This window comes from Lampris incognitus, chromosome 11, assembly GCF_029633865.1.
Source record: "Lampris incognitus isolate fLamInc1 chromosome 11, fLamInc1.hap2, whole genome shotgun sequence".
Taxonomy (NCBI): Eukaryota; Metazoa; Chordata; class Actinopteri; order Lampriformes; family Lampridae; genus Lampris; species Lampris incognitus.
Genome location: NC_079221.1, coordinates 17,917,982 through 17,940,499, shown reverse-complemented (window position 1 = coordinate 17,940,499; position 22,518 = coordinate 17,917,982). Strand labels below are relative to the sequence as shown.

Sequence of the window (22,518 nt, the reverse complement as noted above, 5' to 3'; positions counted from 1 at the left end):
GAAAACCTAATGTAGACTTGCTTGATCCATCATCTTAAGGGGGGACTATGTAAGATTTCTGCTTCCATCTAGCCTGCAATAATCTCAGTCGAGCTGAAGACATTATGGAAGGATGTACTTCTAGTCTGATCATTTAACATTTCACTTGTTATCACCCCATCTAATCGCATCAGTGTATTTTTTTTTCTAGGTCACATCACAGCCTCCAAACTATGGTTTGAGCCCGTCTCACACCTTATAAATATTCATCCGCAGAAGAACAGGTCTACATAGTCAAATGTGGAGGAACAGTTAGTAACAAAGAGGATTTTCTAGTTATACAAACTCATCCTCTGTCCTATTGGGTACATTACTGCTCTGCCTCCACGTCAGTAATATGAAGTAAAGTGCTTTAAAAAAGCAATATGTATATTTGATTACTTACCTAGTGTGGAGGTTGTAGACCAAGTACGATGCCAGGAAAGAGTGCTTGTATACCTAAAGCCAGAAAATGAATTTGAAATGTTTTTTTTTCTTTTCTTTTTTTTGCACATATCATGAGCAGCATGTCTTTCCTTCCCTGAACATAAGTTGGCACAGAAGAACCAAGTAAATCCAAAATGATTTTATAAATCAGGTACTAGTTTTGAGTGTGGACAGCATATTTGAGCCCCATTACACATTTGTGTACAAACATATTTTGGTTTATTAATGTATAAAATCAGGCGGCACGGTGGCGCTGTGGTTAGCGCGGTTGCCTCACAGCAAGAAGGTCCTGGGTTTGAGCCCCAGGGTAGTCCAGCCTTGGGGGTCATCCCAGGTCGTCCTCTGTGTGGAGTTTGCATGTTCTCCCCGTGTCTGTGTGGGTTTCCTCCGGGTGCTCCAGTTTCCTCCCACAGTCCAAAGACATGTAGGTCAGGTGAATCGGCCATACTAAATCGTCCCTAGGTGTGTGTGTGTGTGTGTGTGTGTGTGTGTGTGTGTGTGTGTGTGTGTGTGTGTGTGTGTGTGTGTGTGTGCCCTATGATGGACTGGTGGCCTGTCCAGGGTGTCACCCCGCCTGCCACCCAATGACTGCTGGGATAGGCTCCAGTATCCCCGCGACCCTGAGAGCAGGATAAGCGGGTTGGATAATGAATGAATGTATAAAATCAATTTATGACAAATGGGTTTTAAGTAAGTACTTTAATTACAGTTTTGGAGCAGAAGCCTCTTTGCTACACTACAAGTTGGTTGACCCAGTGAGTGATACGATGCTGAAGCCTGAAGCTGACACTACCCCAGTTTGAAATGCAAATCGTCACTGTTCATTTGCTATTCCAATTTCTGACTGAACTCAGTAGTAACATTACTTTGGAGAAACCCGGCAGTAGAGGGACTTTTGTACAACATGAAGTGTTGTAACTAGAGCGGGGAGAATTTTATAGACTACTTATTATCTGTTACCTCTTGAATGAATTATTTTGAACATTTAAACAAGCAGGACACAACATACAGATAATCCAACCGTAATGCGCTATCAAACTTATGTGATGATGCAACTGCATTTAAATCATTTTTCGCCATCAAATGTTATATTTTCTCCATTGCACCACCTGTTTATGGCCAAACTTAGCCAGCCACTTCAAGCTGCCAATGACTTATCAAGAAATGACCATGAAATACCAATTTTTACTTTGCCGTTTGGTGAAATGAGGGCTCTCTTGCAGGGCGTCTCTGCATGGTAATGAACCAGTGCATTAGCATAACAATATTACAGTAAATTCCCCTGCAGCAGTATGATAAATACTGGGGAGCCGCTCCATTCCATTTCACCGGGGCTCAGTTGTGCATGCAGTGCAATTGGCTTGGCTGACGTAGCAGCCACCCAGCCTTCACTCCCCATTTCGACTCCCCCCTTCGCTGTGTCAGTGAAATTTCAAAAAAAAAAGAGAGAGAAATTGCTTGATTTTTCTTTGAAAAGAAAAAAGAAAAAGAGATGTCAACAGTATTCGGCGGATACCCAGAATAGGTGACAGCTCGACGATGACTCCTTGATAATGCTGTCAGCAGATGGTGACACATGAGAGGGGAGGATGTTGGGAGATCTGGAGACAGGCCTCTCAAAGCAAGTCAGCCTCAGACAGCTTTGATGCGTTTGAGCACTGGGGGAAGTATACTGCAGAGGGGACGTGCTTTGAGAAGCCCAGGGGTCAAACAGCATTTGCAAATAATTCTCGTTGTTTTTTTTGTTTTTTTTATAACCACCTTTGAGGAGCAAATAAGTTATCACAAGTGTTTAAGACTAAAGTTTGTGTAAATATTTTCAATCTACAACTGATATGACACTGATTTATCAATTTATTTTTCACTGTATAATTGTATAACTACAAAATATATATTTATATAATATATAATAACATATAATATAATAATACATAACACTATAAAAATATGTTAAAAAAACTGTGTAATACTGTAAACATTTGGAAAACACTGCAAATGTGACGCCATATTTTCAAGTCGATCGGTGGTTGCACGTGATGAACATGAGTAATTGGATGCAAAAGAGTTGATATGAGTTTTGGGTTCGAAACACTAAAATCCACACACTTCAACATTTGCTTTAACGTGCAGGAGACAGTTTTTATATTCTGAATGTCAGGTTTCACTGATAGCGGCACAGTGCAGTGACATTTTCCTCCCAGAATGTGGATATTGAACATTGGGACTCTATTCTTCATAAGCTCATTAAGTAGAATTTAGACTGCACATATGGCACGTCCCTGCCTCTCCACCACTTCTTTGTCACCAGTTCAAGTGTATTCCATGGTGCATTCATAGACAAGTGTTTGATTTCCAAACCATTCTTCAAATGTAGTTTCATAACTCCATATTCTTATTCTTCCCCCAATTACTATGTTTGGTCAGGCTTCAGCAGGAATCTCCTGGATCTGAATCCAACCAAGGAGCTTTACTGCATTTCTTCAACCTCTCTCTCCTCCACCTCTCCTGTTATTCTCCACTGTATTTGCCAATAAAGGTGGAAGTAGTCTTAAAGGTCAGGTTAATCTGAAAGACACACCTTATGATGCAGAGTGTGCGTGCATCAGGCTACTTTGGTTTTTCAGCTGTTTGGTGAATCTTCCCTGCATCCGTGCAGCAATTCAATTTACATGCATTATTCAAAGAATTAAACTAAAATTGCTATCATCTTGAAGAAATGGGGAGGAAAGAATTGTGCAATACATACAACACAATCTTATTGAATCAGGCACTGAATTGTTGTGTAAAAATACCTGAGACTGCCAAGCCAAGCCATGTCTGAGTGAGGCTGTTGAGAACCATGACATGAGAACAGCCCCTGTTGAGAGTACTAAGGCAGCAGTATATTACCACACAGAGGAGGCATGATTATGACAAATTCATAAGACAAGTGGAGACAGCGGTGCAACAGCAAGCCATTACTCTCCATAGACCGAGGCTGTCACTGTGATGATGAACACATCTGCTCAGAACATCTTAGGAGGAGATCAGCACCGGTCTCCTCCAAACTCCACTGTCATGATCCCATCAACGGCATATAGCTCATTATCAAGCCCACCTAGTTTAGTGACACTAAGATGTTCCAGCGGGCATCATTCGAGCCATCGAATTACACAACGGAACAGCAAAGCCAAACACAACTGCACCATAAATGTTATCTCAAACTATTTGTGATAACAGAAGACACCTTTTTCTATGGAGTTGTGCAGTTTGTTCTGATTTAGATGAACAATCTCATTAAAGTAACAACTGAGTTATCAAAAGCACAACACCTTCGGCTGAATAACAAGTGAATGTAGTATGATATAGTGAGGAGTGACTTTCAGTAAATTCACATACAAGCTATTACTTGCCATTACTGCAGTAGAGAACACAACACTTCGTGGATTTGATGATTGATGATTTCAATGGTATGCTGTACAGTTGAGTATAGCTTTTGGACTATAGGATATTTGCAAATCTCAATATCTGATCTTATCCCTTTCTCACTGCACCCTGTTCAAATCTTACTTAGCAGGGAAAGCTTTGCGCTCTTGGCCAGCATTACAATAAAACTGCTCTAATGCTGATATAACACCTTGATATGAACTTCTCTGCAGTCTGAGATCTATCTTGTGATCTTAAAAGTGTCTCTGTCCTCTGCAGACAGCGGTTAATAAATGTCCTTCTCTATGCTGCACTGATAGGGAGTTTACCAGGATGGTGTGCGCAGCTTGTTTCTATCTTTAGACACACCTGAGAGGCAAGAATCCCTTATCTCTGCAGCATGGCCAGATCACGTATCTGAACTGTGATGAGATACACAAGAAGGAGAAAAGTCATCAAGAGGCTTGCTTTAGAAGGCCGATATACTGGACTTGCTGTGCTGGGATGAGGGTTTGAAACATTATAAAAGGTATAATCCTAGGCATTCTAAGTCGAGCCAATTTAAAAAAATTATGAGGAAATGATATGATTTTCACTTCTAATCAGACTACTTTGATTAGAACACATAATTTCATGTGGATTGTTTACAGTTCACACAGCAGATTGTTTACAGGCTGTCACTCTGATGAACACTTCACATTGTCATATACTGTATATATACACTCACTGGCCACTTTATTAGGTACACCTTGCTAGTACCGGGTTGGACCCCCTTTTGCCTTCAGGACTGCCTTAATCCTTCGTGGCATAGATTCAACAAGGTACTGGAAACATTCCTCAGAGAGTTTGGTCCATATTGACATGATAGCATCACGCAGTTGCTGCAGATTTGTCGGCTGCACATCCATGATGCGAATCTCCCGGTCCACCACATCCCAAAGGTGCTCTATTGGATTGAGATCTGGTGACTGTGGAGGCCATTTGAGTACAGTGAACTCATTGTCATGTTCAAGAAACCAGTCTGAGATGATTCAAGCTTTATGACATGGCGCGTTATCCTGCTGGAAGTAGTCATCAGAAGATGGGAACACTGTGGTCATAAAGGGATGGACATGGTCAGCAACAATACTCAGGTAGGCTGTGGCGTTGACACGATGCTCAATTGGTACTAAGGGGCCCAAAGTGTGCCAAGAAAATATCCCCCACACCATTACACCACCACCACCAGCCTGAACCGTTGATACAAGGCAGGATGGATCCATGCTTTCATGTTGTTGACGCCAAATTTCTGACCCTACCATCCAAATGTCGCAGCAGAAATCGAGACTCATCAGACCAGGCAACATTTTTCCAATCTTCTATTGTCCAATTTTGGTGAGCCTGTGCAAATTGTAGCCTCAGTTTCCTGTTCTTAGCTGACAGGAGTGGCACCCGGTGTGGTCTTCTGCTGCTGTAGCCCATCTGCCTCAAGGTTCGAGGTGTTGTGCATTCAGAGATGCTCTTCTGCATACCTCGATTGTAATGAGTGGTTATTTGAGTTACTGTTGCCTTTCTATCAGCTCAAACCAGTCTGGCCATTCTCCTCTGACCTCTGGCATCAACAAGGCATTTTCGCCCACAGAACTGCCGCTCACTGGATATTTTCTCTTTTTCGGACCATTCTCTGTAAACCCTAGAGATGGTTGTGCGTGAAAATCCCAGTAGATCGTTTCTGAAATACTCAGACCAGCCCGTCTGGCACCAACAACCATGCCACGTTCAAAGTCACTTAAATCACCTTTCTTCCGCATTCTGATGCTCGGTTTGAACTGCAGCAGATTGTCTTGACCATGTCTACATGCCTAAATGCACTGAGTTGCTGCCATGTGATTGGCTGATTAGAAATTTGCGTTAACGAGCAGTTGGACAGGTGTGCCTAATAAAGTGGCCGGTGAGTGTATATGCATATTCTGTCATGTCCCTCTACCTCATGTACATAATCACCTTGCTAACATGTTTATTCCAGCATGTGTGCACTCTGCACCATTGCCTTCCTGTTTCACTAGTCATTCTTTGTATATATTCCTGCAGATTGTTGTGTTTTTATTATATGTAAGTACATTGAGAGCCACTAAACTGGAGTCAAATTATATGTATGTGTAAATATACATGGCCAAATAAAGATGATTCTGATTCTGATTCTGATTCAGTGAAAATGGTGATGAAATCGAAACTGGCAATTCGTATTTGGATACCTTAAGCTACACCAGGTAATTAGTTAAAGGACTGCTGTATACATAATTATTGATTTAAGGATAGCAATAGTATTTAGACAGGTTTACATTGTATCTAAATAATAAACTCGTTTTACTTGTCTTCTTTAATGTATCATGCGCTCCTATAGTTTATAATTTACAATTGTTGATGCGCTTGTCTTTTTCCAACGTTTTTGTATTTCAGAGTGTCTAGATGGGGAATAAAGATCAGCTATGTGACTCTAAATCATTCTTTCAGTGCAGAGTATATATTTTTGGAGTGAATGAAAACAAGTGAGCAAAGGTCTCAGCTATCAGTCAAGTTTTCAACAATTGTGCTTCGGCTATACAGCACTATGATAATACCATTTAGCTACACAATTCCGATCCATCAGGAGTCAGGAACACTTCATTTGTCATTTCACTTCATGTACATGAAATGAAATGAAATATCATTTCCCCCAGCTCGCAGCAGTGCAACACAAAGACAAAAACACATATTCAAAAACTACAAGAACTGAAAGAACACACATATCCAAACTAACACATATATCCAAACTTAACAAAAAAAAAATCACTGTCCAGGAGAATGAACGCCAGCCTGGATGACTGGTGGAACTGCCGGTCTGCATGGACTAGCAGTTAGCTTAGCCTGACCTGCTTCTGCGTCCTGTCAGACCGCCCTCGGAGTTTCCTCTGCGGGTGCATCTCCGGTCAGGGCCGTGGTCCCTGGGCCCACAGGATGCAGCAGACGAAGCCCTTCCAGCCAATCAAGCACCAGCTCTCCCAGCCAACAAACGAAGACACAACTTAGACACAGACGTGGACAAAGACACTGCATGGGCAGTACTGGGTGAGGCCACCGCAAATGTGAATTCGCGCCGCCATCTTCCCACACCATTACTGGGTGAGGCTACTGCAAACGTGAATTCGCGCGGCCATCTTCCCACATCGGACATCATCTTTGCAATCATTGTTTTTTCAGTTTGTGTAATTGCTAGAAAGTATAGTTAAACAGGTACCTAAATTACACTAGCTGAAATTGTACCTATTTCAATTGCACATGAAATTGCTACAGATGTAAAAATGCCTTCTTATAAGTGTGTGCCAGGTATAACAGTCACAAGCTCATTATCGACCCTCTCAAAATCAGTACAACAGAGTTGTGATGAGAGCGAGGGCAGACCCAAATGTGAGCCGGGCAGAAAGTTAAACTGGCAGGGGGAGCAGACAGCCCCAAAAGCATACAGCAACCTTGTATTGACTGACAAAGGATGACGGGGCACAAAATCAATGTGCACAATCACTTCACAAACATGAACCGACACCCTGGCTGCAGGTTGTGTGTTGAGAGCCGCTTTCATCAACTTCTCGTTGTTTAACTGTGACTTTCTAATTTCATAGGGGAATAACTGTTGGATTACGGCCATCACTGTTGCTATTGCAATAGTTTAAAACATAATGTGATTACTCTTTACTATCTACAGTTAATGTGGAGTTTATTGCACTCATTTTAGTTATTGGATTGTTCTATGGTTGTCAGGGCTTTACTTAATTATTTAAGACGTGCTGAATAAAACACATTCTGTGTACTATGGCTCGAGAGTCATCAATTCAGCTTTCGAAATGTTGGTTTTTCTCATTGGCCCACATATCTTACTGCGGCAGCACAGTACAAAGCTGTTTTTATTTTGAAGAACTGGGCATGGGCTGTATATCAGGCATTTCCTGATATCAAACATACATAGCAGCTAACGGCAGGCAGACATCCCTTTCTCGTCTTTGCGATTCATTGCTAAAAGTAGGTTACATTTGAGACCTCATTCAGAGGTCATTCTTACACCCTATTTATTCTGGGCCGTCCCTTTTTTCATGAGAGTACCAAAACCTCATCCTTTTCAACAGAGTCCACAAAAGTTTCATTTTAAGTAGTAAAAAAGGATTCTAAAAATAATGGGACTGTGGGGAGTTGTTGATTTTGTAAAAAAAAAAGAAGTAAAATTAACCCTTTATTTACCCTGGGTAGTGCGCTGGGCACATGTGCTCTTTTTCAGCAACAGCCTGCTGCACATTCACACCTGGGAGCTGCCCAGTACAACCAATCTTCACTGGTGGCCACTGAGCAGCTCCACTAGAGCAGTTAGTGGGGCTAAGTGCCTTGCTCAAGGGCACATCAGCCGTGGTTATTGAGGGAGGGGAGAGCACCATTCATTCACTCCTCCCACCTCAATTGCCATGCTGGTCCAGGGATCGAACCGGCGATCTTCCAGTCACGAGCCCACTTCTCTAACCTTTAGGCCACAGTGGCCAGTTGCTATTAGGCTCTAGCATCTCTCAGTTAAACAACTGCAATGCAGTTGTCGATGGTCTTCCTGCCTATTCAATACGACGGCAAAGAATCCAGAGTAATGTTGGTTTGCATTTGGTTTTCAGCCTGCTTTGATGTGCCCACGTCATTCTTCTCTTTGTGTTCTTACACTCGTTCCCTGTTGTTTTCTGCATAAAGTTCAAATCTTTGCAGGGTAGTTCAGAGAACTGCGCTGACTGGTAGGCTACTAGTACCTATGCCTGCTCCAAAATATACAAGCTCTAGGTCAACACCATTCTCCCACCTGGCACATACATAGCGGAACGAACTCCCAGCTGCCATCAGAACAACACATGCTTCAAGAGAGGCCTAAAAAAACTCTCTTCTTCCAGGCCTAGCTTACGATCTCTAAGCAAAGCTCTTAAACCGACTAGTGGTGTTTTCCAGCTAAAATGAATCACTTAATACAATTATTGGTGTCTGCTATTACCGTTTTTTTCTTACTTAGACATCAGCATTACCGGGGTCTACTATTGTGCCCCTTTACTACCTGCACTTGACATTATATGGGAATGACATTTGCGTTATACTGATAGGTGGCATAGTCTATCTACTCTGTAACTTGATTCTCCCGTCTCTCTTTCTTGATGATCTAAGGCACACTTAGGCTAAACGCATGGGGCATGACATGCACCCTTGGCTATGATATGATTACCGTTCAGTAATTTTTGATGCCAGCTGGTAACACTCGATTTTATCTGCTAATTGCTGATTCTCTTGTAAGTCACTTTACATAAAAGTGTCAGCTAAATGAGTAAAGGTAAATGTATTATAATTATTCACAATTAATATTAGGTCCCTCACCTCTGTCCATGTATGCTGCCTGGTTCAGAATTGTTCCTGCCCGACAAGTACGGCGAAGGAAGTCATTCTGATTTCAGGAACTACACTTCTTATGGGTATTAAAAAAAAACAAAAAAAAAAAACCCAGCATCACTCTAAAACAAAAAAAACAAAGAAAAAAAAGTGCAACAGTACAAATATAAAGGCATACCGATAAAAAAGTTGAGAATCTGCCTAGACCTGATCATTTTATCATCTTTTTTAAGACGTACTTTATTAATCCCTGTGGGGAAATTCACCCTCTGTATTTAACCCATACCAACACACACTGTAGCTAGGAGCAGTGGGCAGCCGCCGTGCAGCGCCTGGGGACCACCTCCAGTTCTTCTTTCCATTGCCTTGGTCAAGGCACAGACAGGAGTATTAACCCTAACATGCACGTCTTTTTGATGGTGGGAGGAAACAGAGCATCCGGAGGAGACCCACGCACACACAGGGAGGACATGCAAACTCCACACAGAGGACAACGTGGGATGGTCTGGGGTTTGAACCCAGCTGCTTCTTGCTGTGAGGCAGCAGTGCTAACCACTGGGCCACCATGCTGCCCCCCCCCCCATCGTCCCTCAGCACACTTTCACAAACAATCCTCCTCCCCCATGCCCAACTCTGTATAAACACAATTTTAAATAGTAGAGTGAAAGTGGGGTGGTGAAGCCAAGACAGAAAGCTTTTTGTTTGTTTTGTGATATTGCCGATTTGGTGGAAGAAACCCCGAGACAGTTTGGGAGTTCTGAGAGCTGTCCTCCAGCTCGTCTTCCAATGGTGCCCGTAAGGGTTAAGGCTCGTAAAGCTGCTGGCCCAGACGGCATCCCTTACCGTGTCCTCATGGCATGTTACACTCAGCCATCTCAGGTATTTACTGACATTTTTAACCTGTCCCTGTCATTGTGTGTGGTTCCACTGTGTCTTAAGAAAACCACCATTGTGCCTGTACCTAAGAAAATATCTCTCTTGCCTTAATGATTACCGACCTGTTGCTTTGACCTCTGTTATTATAAAGTGTCTGATCAGATTGGCTATATCATATATAAAATGTAACATTCCTACTAATGATTACCGACCTGTTACTTTGACCTCTGTTATTATGAAGGGCCTGAAAAGATTGGCTATATCAGACATAAAATGTAACATTCCTACTACCCTTGACCCATTACAGTTTGCCTACTGTTCCAACAGATCTGTAGATGATGCTGTCTCACTTGCTCTGCATACTGCTTTAGTACACCTTGAAAAGAAAAATATCTATGTCAGAATGTTGCTTAGTAATTACAGCTCTGCTTTTAATACAACTGTACCATCCAAACTGGTGTTGAAACTCAAGAGGTCTTGGTCTGGGCAACTCTATCTGTAATTGGCTATTTGATTTCCTAACAGGCAAGCCCCAGAGTGTGAGAATAGGTAAAACATACTCATCCACATTAGTTCTTAGAACAGGCGTGCCTCAGGGCTGCTGTCTCAGTCCCCTATTGAACAGTCTGTTTACACACGACTGTGTTGCCAAATATGACAACAACAGCATCATTAAACTCACAGATGACACCAGAGCGATGGTAATTGACAGTGATGAGAGGGCCTATAAGAGGGAAGTGGAAGATTTAACTATATGGTGCCATGATACAACCTCTCTCTAAATGTCAATAAGAAAAAATAAATCATTGTTGACTTTAGAAAGATCAGGGGAAATCACATTCCTATTTCCATCAATGGGTCATCTGCTGAAATTGTGGACAATTTTAGATTTCTTGGTGTACAGACACCTTCACATGGTCTCTCAACACCAACTGCACCCTGAAGAAGGCACAGCAGAGACTTTATTCTCTGAGTTGTCTCAAGAAATTTGGTATGAGTACCGAAACTCTTATTAACTTTTATCACAGTACCATGGAGTGTTTTGACTGCTCGGGCTGCAGGCTGCTTCAAAGGACTGTAAAGACAGCAGCAAAAATCACTGACATGGAACTACCACAACTTCATAATATTTAATCCACTTGCTGCAAAAGGAAAGCCCAAAACATCATTAGGGACACCACCCACCCTGCTCATGTTCCGTTCTCGCTCGTTCCCTCTAAAAAATGCTATCGGAGCATCAAATCACACACCACCCATCTCAATAATAGCTTCTTTCCACATGCAGTCAGGTTGCCGAACAGCTGACACACCCATATGCACCTTTCATTGTTGTGCTATCATGCACTGTATATTTTGTATATAATGTATGAATTAAATGTGTACATAGTCTATGTACGTCTGTAGTGTTGTCTTTTTTTGGAGGGGGGATGGTGTGTCCTTGTGTCCCTTGTGTTAAGGCAGAGAGAGCCAGAGCACAAATTGTATTCTAATACACATGACAATAAAGTTGAACTTGAAGTTGAACCTGATAAGTAAAAGAAAAAAACAGCTAAGGCCCAACTGAGTGAAGCTGCTTAGTAACAACAGGATTTTTTTTTCTTTAAATGACGTGTGTGTTGGCCCTGTGATGGCCTGGCGGCTTGTCCAAGGTGTCTCCCTGCCTGCTGCACAATGACTGCTGGGACAGGCTCCACTCCAGCATCCCTGCGACCCTGAGTAGGATAAGCGGTTTGGATAATGATGGATGGATAGATGGATGGACGGACACCCAGTTGTCATTGTGGGAAATTATATGAATGAGAGGCATGTTCATGAAGAATGGAAAGCCTTCAACAAGCACGTCCTGCACAACAGCTTCTTTTTTAAAAACAGGCTTCTTTTTGCTTACTATGTAAGACGATTATGAGATTTGTTGACTGAGCTGCAAAACCTCAATAAGTGAAAGTGAAGGAAATAAAGCATTATTGTGCATCCAGCATTTCTATTGTTGTCACTGATCCGGTGAGGACAATATCCTCGGTGTCCACATTATATTTTTTTTATTTTATTTTTGCAAAAGATGTCTTAGATAGGACACTATACAATAGTATGTTTCAACAAACAGGATACACACCAACACATATATGTACACACACATTCGTGATAGTTTTTTTTCTGGGAACAGTTCACTGTATTTTTGTCACTCGGGCATTTTTCATCCCAATTGCAGCACATACCATACAAACACAACGAGGACATTCAGCAGGCCCTTTATGCACTCAAAACAAACTGATAAAAAAAAAATAGAATCTGATCATTTCCAGAAACATCCATGACCAGAATACAAGACAGGCATTTCACCTTATAGTATTTTGCAGATTATCTGTTAATATCCTGTTTACTGTTTCTTTTAAAGGGGAGGGAAGAAACGGTTTTAACCACTCCGACATGGCTTCCTTTGAGTTACAATTACAATGTGTTAAAATAATTAGAAGAGGACGTCCGTGTTAACATGTATTCTCACTATATTATGTTCAATACGGTAAATGTTCACAGCATGGCTTTTGTGGATACTGGGGACGCATGCGCGGTAGACCAGACGGTCTTGGAGGGAAATGTTTTACTTGTAGTGAGTGCACCTGTCTGGCGTGATGGCCGGTGCGTAGAGAGAAATGAAGTTTCTCAAAAGATAATAAACGTCGTGTTTATTCTAGTTTAACATTGGTAGCAGAGGACGGTTTGAAGATGGCTGCAAGTTATAAAATTCCGCCGAAATTTGACGAGGGTAGGCCGTATGAATGTTGGAAGAATGAATTCAACATATTGTAGCGAATTCGGGGGACAACGCAACCACAGAAACTGCCGCGGCCGGGAAGCGAACCCGTATCGCCCGCACCGCAAGAGACATCGCTAACCGCTAGACTAAAGGGTCAGACCCGCGAGCCAGCGGCCAGCGTGTCTTCTTATCCATGCACGTTACAATATGGATGCGAGTTACAGAACTTGACAAGAAGAAGCAGGCTCTCGCGGTTGCGTTGGGACTTGACGGGCGAGCGAGAGAAACGGCATTGGAAACACCTGTGGAAGATTTAGACAACAACGATGGTATGACAACTTTATTGGCGAAATTAGATGGAGTGTTTCTTAGAGAGGAAAAAGACCGCGCATACGAAGCGTACTCTCATTTTGACAGTATTACAAAAGACAGTGCCTTGTCCATGGCGGACTATGTCATTGAGTTTGAGCAGCGATATAAATGGATGAAAAGATATAACATGACGCTGCCCGATGCTGTGGTAGCTTTTAAGCTACTAGACACAGCCTGTCTTGATGAAAGGAACAGACACTTGGCACTGACTGCGTGTACGGATTTGACGTTTTCTTCGATGAAATCGGCACTGAAGCGGATATTCGGTGGCAAGCTGGCAAGCGCCACACGTGGAATTCAAGTGAATCAAGATGAAGCTTTTTTCACAGAACAGAGATCCCGCGGAAAGGGTTACGTTAATAAACTAAATGTGACGTCGCAGGGTGGACAACATAAGCAACCATTACCTGGGACTAATCCTCTTGATAAGTTTGGTAAAAGGTCTAGATGTGCCATTTGTCAGAGCACTTTTCATTGGGCTAAAAATTGCCCACACAGAGAGAGTGAACAAGTGAAAGTCACTGAAGATGTAGAAGAATGTAACATTACACTGCACTCAAAATCTACTATGTCAGATTCAGAGATCTTTTTGACTGAATCTTTAGGATCAGCTATTATTGATACTGCTTGTACTCGCACTGTATGTGGCGAGAAGTGGCTAGCCAGCTATGTTAATGATATTAGCGAAGTCCAGGTAAACCAGTTGATGAAAACAGAAGTGCCTAGTTCTAGACTGTTTAGATTTGGAGATGGAAATGTAGTATACTCCACCAGAAGAGTTAAGGTACCTGCAACAATTGGGCAGATTAAGTGCCAAGTTGAGACAGAAGTAGTCAAAGCTGACATACCACTATTACTGAGTAAGACATCCCTGAAAAAGGCAGGCACTGTTTTGGATATGGAAAATGACAGAGTTGTGATGTTCAAGCAACCAGTGCCTCTTGAGTTAACAAGTTCTGGACATTAGTGTGTAGACATCAGAGGTAAAGAAAATATGTCCCCCAGTGTAAAGGACCAGGTCCTTACAGTCACAGAGACCAGGGCCAGTGAAAAAGATGAGGTCCTTACAGTCACAGAGAACATGTCCCCAGATGAGAGAAACAAAGTTCTCCTGAAGCTGCATAAGCAGTTTGGTCACGCTTCTGCGGAGAGACTACTAAGGCTTCTTCACAGCTCAGGAAATAGAGATAAATAATGTGGGACTGTGTTAGAACAAATAATACAGGACTGTGACATTTGTCAACATTACAGTAACACAAAGCCAAAGCCCGCTGTGGGTTTACCATTAGCTTAAGAGTATTATGAAACTGTCGCGGTGGACTTGCATGAGCTTGAACCTGGTGTATGGTATCTCCACATCATCGACCATTTCACCCGCTTCAGCGCCGGAAACATCGTAAAAACAAAGGGGTCATCTGAGATAGTCAACTCCATCATCCACACTTGGATAAGTGTTCATGGTCCCCCTCAGAGACTGTACAGTGACAATGGTGGGGAATTCAATAACGACGAGACGAGAGACATGGCAGAAAACTTTAACATAGAGATAAAAACGACGGCGGGATACAGCCCCTGGAGCAACGGGCTGTTGGAAAGACACAATCAAACGCTCACTGAGATCCTCCTGAAGGTGAAACGAGAGAATGGATGTGACTGGGAAACTGCTTTAGACTGGGCCCTTATGGCTAAAAACAGTATGGTTAGTGTGCATGGCTACAGTCCACACCAACTAGTGTTCGGTAAGAATCCTAACCTCCCCTCTGTTTTGGTTGACAAACCACCTGCTCTAGAGGGTACCACGATGAGTATGAAGGTAGGGGCACACATAGCAGCGCTACATGCATCTAGAAAAGCTTTTACAGAATCTGAATGCTCAGAGAGGATAAGGAGAGCCTTGCGTAAACAAACCAGATCCACAGATGACAGATATGTGACAGGAGACAAAATATATTACAAACGAGCCGACAGTACAGAGTGGAAGGGGCCAGGGGTAGTTATTGGCCAGGACGGAGCTGTTGTGTTTGTGAGACATGGTGGCATTCTGGTAAGAGTCCATCACTCTAGGCTTCGTAAAGTGAACACACAAGACAAAAATGATCAAACTATAGAAAATGATGCAACTAGGGGGACATAAAATGAGAGAGGCACTGTAAGCTATACAGAGACTAGTTCAGATGGTGCACAGAGTACAGACAATGAACAGGATAATACACAGGATACAGACAATGAACCGGATAATACCAGAGATAGTGAAACTAATAGTATAGATGTACGTCCTCCTGCCATCACAGAGAGACAAAGTATAAAGTTTGGAGCAGGGCAGACTGTTACATTTATGGATAAAGATGACGGTAGTCTCCAAAAAGCCAGAGTTTTAGGTAGAGCTGGCAAAGCAACAAGGAAATGGAAACATTGGTACAACCTACAATACATTGAACCTGATGGTAGTAATGGACAAAAGAAGGCAGTTGATATGTCACAAGTTGACAATCTTAATGTTGATGTTGCCAAAGATGCTGATGTGCTCATTACTAAAGATGTCTCGTTTGATGTCGCTAAACAACAAGAGATTGAAAGTTGGTGTAAAAACAATGTTTTTGAGGAAGTTGTTGATGAAGGTCAAAAGTGTGTTTCCACAAGATGGGTGTGTAATTTAAAAGAAACGTCTGGTGGTATAGTGCCTAAAGCATGCCTTGTAGCAAGAGGCTTTGAAGAACTTAATATTGATGAGTTGCAGAAAGATTATCCAACATGTGCTTCAGAATCACTCAGACTACTATTAGCAGTCATCTGTCAAAACAAAAGGCAAGTCCATTCGATGGACATCAAATCTGCTTTCTTACAGGGCATGGAGCTTTCTAGGGATATTTATGTACGCCCCCCACCTGAGGCAGGAAGTGTCAATGTAATATGGAAACTAAAGAAATGTGTATATGGTCTTGCTGATGCTTCATTGTACTGGTATAACAAAGTAAAAAAAAAAAGGTGACAGAGAAGAGACTCCGTCTGGAAATAAGCAGCATAAAGGAGCTCATACACAGCAAGAAAATCGGAAGGGTTCTCTGGTCAGACACTAGAACTCAACTTGCTGACTGTTTAACTAAGAAAGGAGCATCTGCCCTTGTGCTTTTGAAAGCTCTTAGTGAAGGACTATGGGACATTTCCTAAAAGGTGTTTTCATGGCTTGTTCTTAACACAGCCTTTATGGATGGCAATTTTTATTTTTGTTTGACTACATGTTTGGGAATGTAACTGTTGATGTTCACTATATCTCTGCTTTGTAACAACAGACTTCATTGTGTTTTTTTTTCTTTTAAAAAGTATAGCGAGATTGTTAACATGTATTCTCACTATATTATGTTCAATACGGTAAATGTTCACAGCATGGCTTTTGTGGATACTGGGGACGCATGCGCGGTAGACCAGATGGTCTTGGAGGGAAATGTTTTACTTGTAGTGAGTGCACCTGGCTGGCGTAATGGCCGGTGCGTAGAGAGAAATAAAGTTTCTCAAAAGATAATAAACGTCGTGTTTATTCTAGTTTAACAGTCCGGGTAGCATAGCGGTCTATTCCGTTGCCTACCAACATGGGGATCGCCGGTTCGAATCCCCGTGTTACCTCCTGCTTGGTCGGGCGTCCCTACAGACACAATTGGCCGTGTCTGCGGGTGGGAAGCTGGATGTGGGTATGTGTCCTGGTCACTGCACTAGCGCCTCCTCTGGTTGATCGGGATGCCTGTCCTGGGGAGAGGGGGAACTGGGGGGAATAGCGTGATCCTTACCACGTGCTATTTCCCCCTGGTGAAACTCCTCACTGTCAGGTGAAAAGAAGCGGCTGGTGACTCCACATGTATCAGAGGAGGCATGTGGTAGTCTGCAGCCCTCCCCGGATCGGCAGAGGGGGTGGAGCAGTGACCGGGACGGCTCGGAAGAGTCAGGTTATTGGCAAAGTACAGTTGGGGAGAAAAAGAGGGAAAAAATTCCAAACAAAAATTATTTCAGAAACAGTTCATAATTTTGGTTTAAAACTTAAAAGTTTTTTAATGGTAAAGTTGGTGCCTCTTCTGTTTCAGAGTTTCAGAAATTATAGATGTGTCTGGCTTTTTCCTCATGATGTTCATTAAGAGTTTAGGCTAGATATTTTGGGTCACACTGAACCTTACTTCAAACTTAAGCACAGTTATTTTCAATCTGTGTTGACTCCGCCAGGGAAAGTTACTATCATTAATAAGTTCCAGATGGAAGATAACGTGCATGAGTTGCATTTAAAAATGCGCCGTTAAATTGTTTGTGAAATCACATAGGCTCACACATAATGTTGTGAGGATATTATAAGGAAAGTAACAGCAGCATTTAACAAAGAACGTCAGGGGCGACCAGGCGGCGTGGCGGTCTGTTCCGCTGCCTACCAACACAGGGATCAGTGGTTTGAATCCCCGCCGGCTTGGTCGGGCGTCCCTACAGACACAACTGGTCGTGTCTGCGGGTGGGAAGCCGGTTGTGGCTTCCCACCCGCAGACCTTGGTTGCTGCACTAGCGCCTCCTCTGGTCAGTCAGAGCACCTGTTCACAGGGGGAGGGAGAAAGGGGGGGAATAGCATGACTCTCCCATGCGCTACGTCCCCCTGGTGAAACTCCCCACTGTCAGGTGAAAAGAAGCAGCTGGCGACTCCACATGTATCAAAGGAGGCATGTGGTAGTCTGCAGCCCTCCCTGGATCAGCGGAGGGGGTGGAGCAGCAACCGGGATTGCTCGGAAGAGTGGGGTAATTGGCCGGATACAATTGGGGAGAAAATGGAGGGAAAAATACCCCCCCCCCCAAAAAAGAAACAAAAAAAAAAAAAAAAAAGAATGTCAGTCCAGTTGGTTACTTACATAGAAAGACTGATTTTAATGACAATTAATTGAATTGAATTGAATTTTAGCCTAATTTTACCTGGGGTAGGATGTGGTTTACAGTATACCTTATGTGAAAAATAGAAGTGATGCCATAAAGGGGATATGTATTAATTTTTAGAGTACTGACTGCTATTGTTAAGTCATGTGAACAGTGACAACAGATGAAAACAGATAACACAAAAAGAAAGCAGCAGATTGCCAGCATGTTTGCTGACATTGCAATTTTTGAGCGCTTTCGGTAGATGCTGGTTTGCTGCAACTGCTGCAAAGCTCGTTGAGGGATGCAAGCACAAGCCAGAGCAGGCAGCATTGTTTACTTTGTCCCGATCACAACCAGTCACAAACCCCAGGTCATATTTACCTGTCATGTTCTACTTCAGGTAAGCCACGATAATACTAAGAGCTCCTTTAATTCTGTTCTTGCCTCGGTGTGAGTTTTTGACTCTATTCTCAAGAGTGTTTTAAAATGGACCACATAAATCTGTGCATAATAGACATTTCTCTATATATTTCACACCCCAGCAACTCATACCCCATACATACAGGGGTCAACCCGTTTGTCACGGGAAATTGATTTAAGAGCTTGTTTACTAGAATGTCAGTGAATTTCATTTACGTTTGATGGAATGTAAATTACAATAGCAATTGCCTGCAGATAATTTGTGATGAGTCCTCTGGCTAAATAAACACTACACCAGAAAATCACACCATGAATGTCACCTTTTTAGACCTCTCTATTAGTATCCAAAACGCACACTCATCTGAAAACCCGTTGTTACCACCTCATTAGACTGGACGAGTAGGTAGGGTAGTAACTCCCCACTCCTGCCTTCAACCACCACATTTTCAAATTTCCTTTTGCAGGCGAACCAAACTACCTGCCAACTGTAGCCATTCAACTACTGAAATGTCATCATTAAAAATGTTCAGCAATGTCAGAAAACTGGCTTTACTTGCATATATACCTTAATTGTACTATCAAAGCAGGCTGCATTATTTCAAGTCTTTAAGTCTATTGAATAAAGTACTGATGATATGAAAATTTAAATTTACAATTTTATCATCTGGCAATTTTTTTTCTTATCGACAAACATAACAGTAATAACAGAGATTATCTTCTTTCTTTTTTTTTGAATTTAAAAAATCCCAGAATATATATGTATATGCTTTACACCACAGGCCCTCATTAAATATACTAGGATACTGAGCCCCATCTAAGAAGGGTTTTTCAGGCTGTCTACACTATAACCCACATGTGTCAAACACAGGGCCCGTGGGGCAAATCCAGCCTGGTACCTCATTTTATGTGACCCGTGAGAGCTTGCAAAGAATATAATTTGTGCAATACAGAAGTATGGCGTCCATACACTACATCTCCCAGAATGCATCCTAATTTTGCATCCATCCATCCATTATCCAAGCCACTTATCCCAATTGGGGTCACAGGATGCTGGAGCCTATCCCAGCAGTCACTGGGCAGCAGGAGGGGCGACACCTTGGACAGGCCGCCAGTCCATCACAGGGCCGATACATTCAATACTAGGGACAATTTAGTATGACCGATTAGCCTGACCTACATGTCTTTGGACTTTGGGAGGAAACTGGAGCACCCAGAAGAAATCTACGCAGACACAGGGAGAACATGCAAACTCCACACAGAGGATGACCCAGGATGATCCCCAAGGCTGGACAACCCCAGGGTTTGAACCCAGGACCTTCTTGCTGTGAGGCGACCGTGCTAACCACTGCGCCACCGTGCTGCCCCCTAATTTTGCATTCAAGACGCAACTACTTCTGTTGTAGTATACTGACGTCTAGCCACTAGACGTCAGTATACACTACATTCTAGTATCTCAAAATAGCGATGACATCCTCCATGCTGTTTTACAAATTGCTACCGCACAAGACCTTAAAGCCAGACATCAACGGACTGACCTCAGGGAAATGGCGTCAGTCATCCGGCCAGAAAACAAATAGGTTAACTTTTTAAAAGCCTTCATGTATACAATATCAGGAAACGTATATCATTTTCAATTTAATATGCGTGTATTCTGTGAAGGAAAATTGGCATGAAGCATTAAGAGTTATAATTTATTCATTCTGTATTTCATTCTCTATCCTTGTTGATCAAATCTACTTTAAAGAAGGCTCTTGTGAGCTTCCCAGAGAGGACTAAGGGATGTGGGGATGGGTGTTTCCTTCTCTCCCATCTCCCCTGCTTAATTCACGGTGCCTTGTAATTCTACATGGCCCCCCTAACTGGTGATGACCAGATGTTTAAACTAACCTATGGTGTGAGGTATAGGAAAATGTATGGCTTTAGTTGACCAATGGTCATGCCTTTCTTTTTCTAAGGAAAAGGGAATATAAGAGAGATAGCTCTTGTTCAATGAGAATGAGGTAAACTGCAGCCTGTATTCTCCTGTTGCATGCAATATAACTTATCTTTTATCAGCAACCACTAGAGATTTGTGTAATTATTTTTGAGTCTTCAGCGTTTGCAGGCAATTTCCATGACAGTTCCTTTTACTTTACCACATGTACTAATTTGTATGTGTAGGCCTATAATAGGCCTAATTTGTATTGTAGTTATACAATGGAAAGTCATCACAGTCATTGCAAGTGTAGAGTAGGCCCAATACTTAACCCATCATTTTTAAGCAAACATACATTTTGGATTTGAAACCTTGCTTGTAGGCTACACAAACTGAAACAACCCTTACTTATTGTTATTTTGACTTTATTAATTATAATACTTTGTATATTTCATTTTTTATTTCATATTTCATTTATTTCATACTTCATGTTTATTCAAGTGTATAAAAGTTATACACTTTGATGTGTGCTTGCCATTATCTTTCCTAGAATTCGGCTTTCAGAGGTAGTTATAACTAAAACCAATAATAATCAAACGCAGGGGCAATTATAGTCTTAAATTAACAATGGGTCCTTTGAGGGCAACAATAATGCGGGTGTGGCCCGGGATCAAATTGAGTTTGACACCCCTTCTTTATCCTATGTGGAGAAGGTGAGACTTCTAATTAAAAAATACATTGGTTTGCTGTGTGCTATCAAAAGATCTCACTAAGATGTCACTCTGGTCGATGAAATAAGAGTGACTAAAATCTTAAACTATGTGAAATTTCACTGGGGGCCCCCGTAAACTCTTCAAATAACATTTGGGGTTCTTAAGCCCCACGTCGGGAACCAATGGTTTCAAATGTAACACAACATAAAATAATGCTTTGCTGAAAAAAAAAAAAAACCCCACAATATTTTCAAACCAAAATTCAGATGTTAACATTACTTCGTACACCATAAAAGTTCCTCTGTGAGAGGTGTGGAGTTTTAAGTTAACCTAGAGCAAATTATCACATAATTTTTATGCATATGTGAACTGTGGTCCCACTCATGACCTTCTGCAATGAAATAATCTCCTGCTCCCAAGGTTTGCTTTCAAAGCTGCAACCCACAGCGCAGTTTGTATAACGCAAACACTATGTGCTTAAATACAAACGTGGGTTTTGCTTTGGCAAGCTAATTGCTGGTGAAAAGAAGGCAAAACGAAGACAAATTAGATGTAAATACCTTGCAGTAAAAGTGCATTAAAAAAATGCTGTGTCCAACAGTTCTGTCTTTCAACGCTGTATGCGAGGCATTTTATGATTTTCCACCGTCTTGAGTGTTTCGTTTCAAGCGCTGCAATGGCTGTCAAATTAGCTTGCTGTCTGGTGTTTGAAAGCAGACCATAATTGGCAAATGACATTTAACTAAAGACTGGCCTTATCGAATCTAGGGGTATTATGATTTATAACTTTGAGTTTGCCCCCTTCTCAACAGAGACAAATATTTTGAACTGAAGAAATCTCAAAGATCCACGCTATCAAGATGGATATAGCAGTGAGTGAAAAGTATATTGTAGTACAGCCCCAGAGAAAAAAAAATTAAGTCTTTTAAGAACGAGAACAATATATCCTAAACAAGTCAATGTGAGTTACCAGTATTCTTTTTGCTTGACTTAAAAAAAAAGGGGGGGGGACTGGTCAGTGTGATAACACCTTTTCACACAGAGAGGCATTTTCATACAGACCTTTGCCCACAGGCCCCCCCCCCCAAAAAAAATAAATTAAAACAAAAAACAAAAAAAACAAAAACAACAAGTGACAACAAAGGCTTTTAAATAGCCTACTTGCTTGCACAACAGCAGCAAATCATAGCTTTACAAAACAAATGCTTTCATCCGTTATTCACTTTTGATTTTCTCTTTGGGTGCTATGTCCGTGTGCGGAGCAGACACTGCAAACCGTAGCTCTGTCCCCATAAGCCAGT

At 42.0% G+C, this 22,518-nt stretch overlaps 1 protein-coding gene across 1 annotated transcript in view; it reads right to left on the bottom strand.

Moving 5' to 3' along the window:
* Positions 1 to 22,518, bottom strand: part of LOC130120536 (inactive dipeptidyl peptidase 10-like) — a 159,958-nt gene that overhangs the window by 31,047 nt on the left and 106,393 nt on the right. Inside the window, exon 6 of the mRNA XM_056289115.1 lies at positions 425 to 477. Within this exon, the coding sequence (XP_056145090.1) occupies positions 425 to 477 (53 nt within the window). The remainder of the gene's footprint in view (positions 1 to 424; positions 478 to 22,518) is intronic.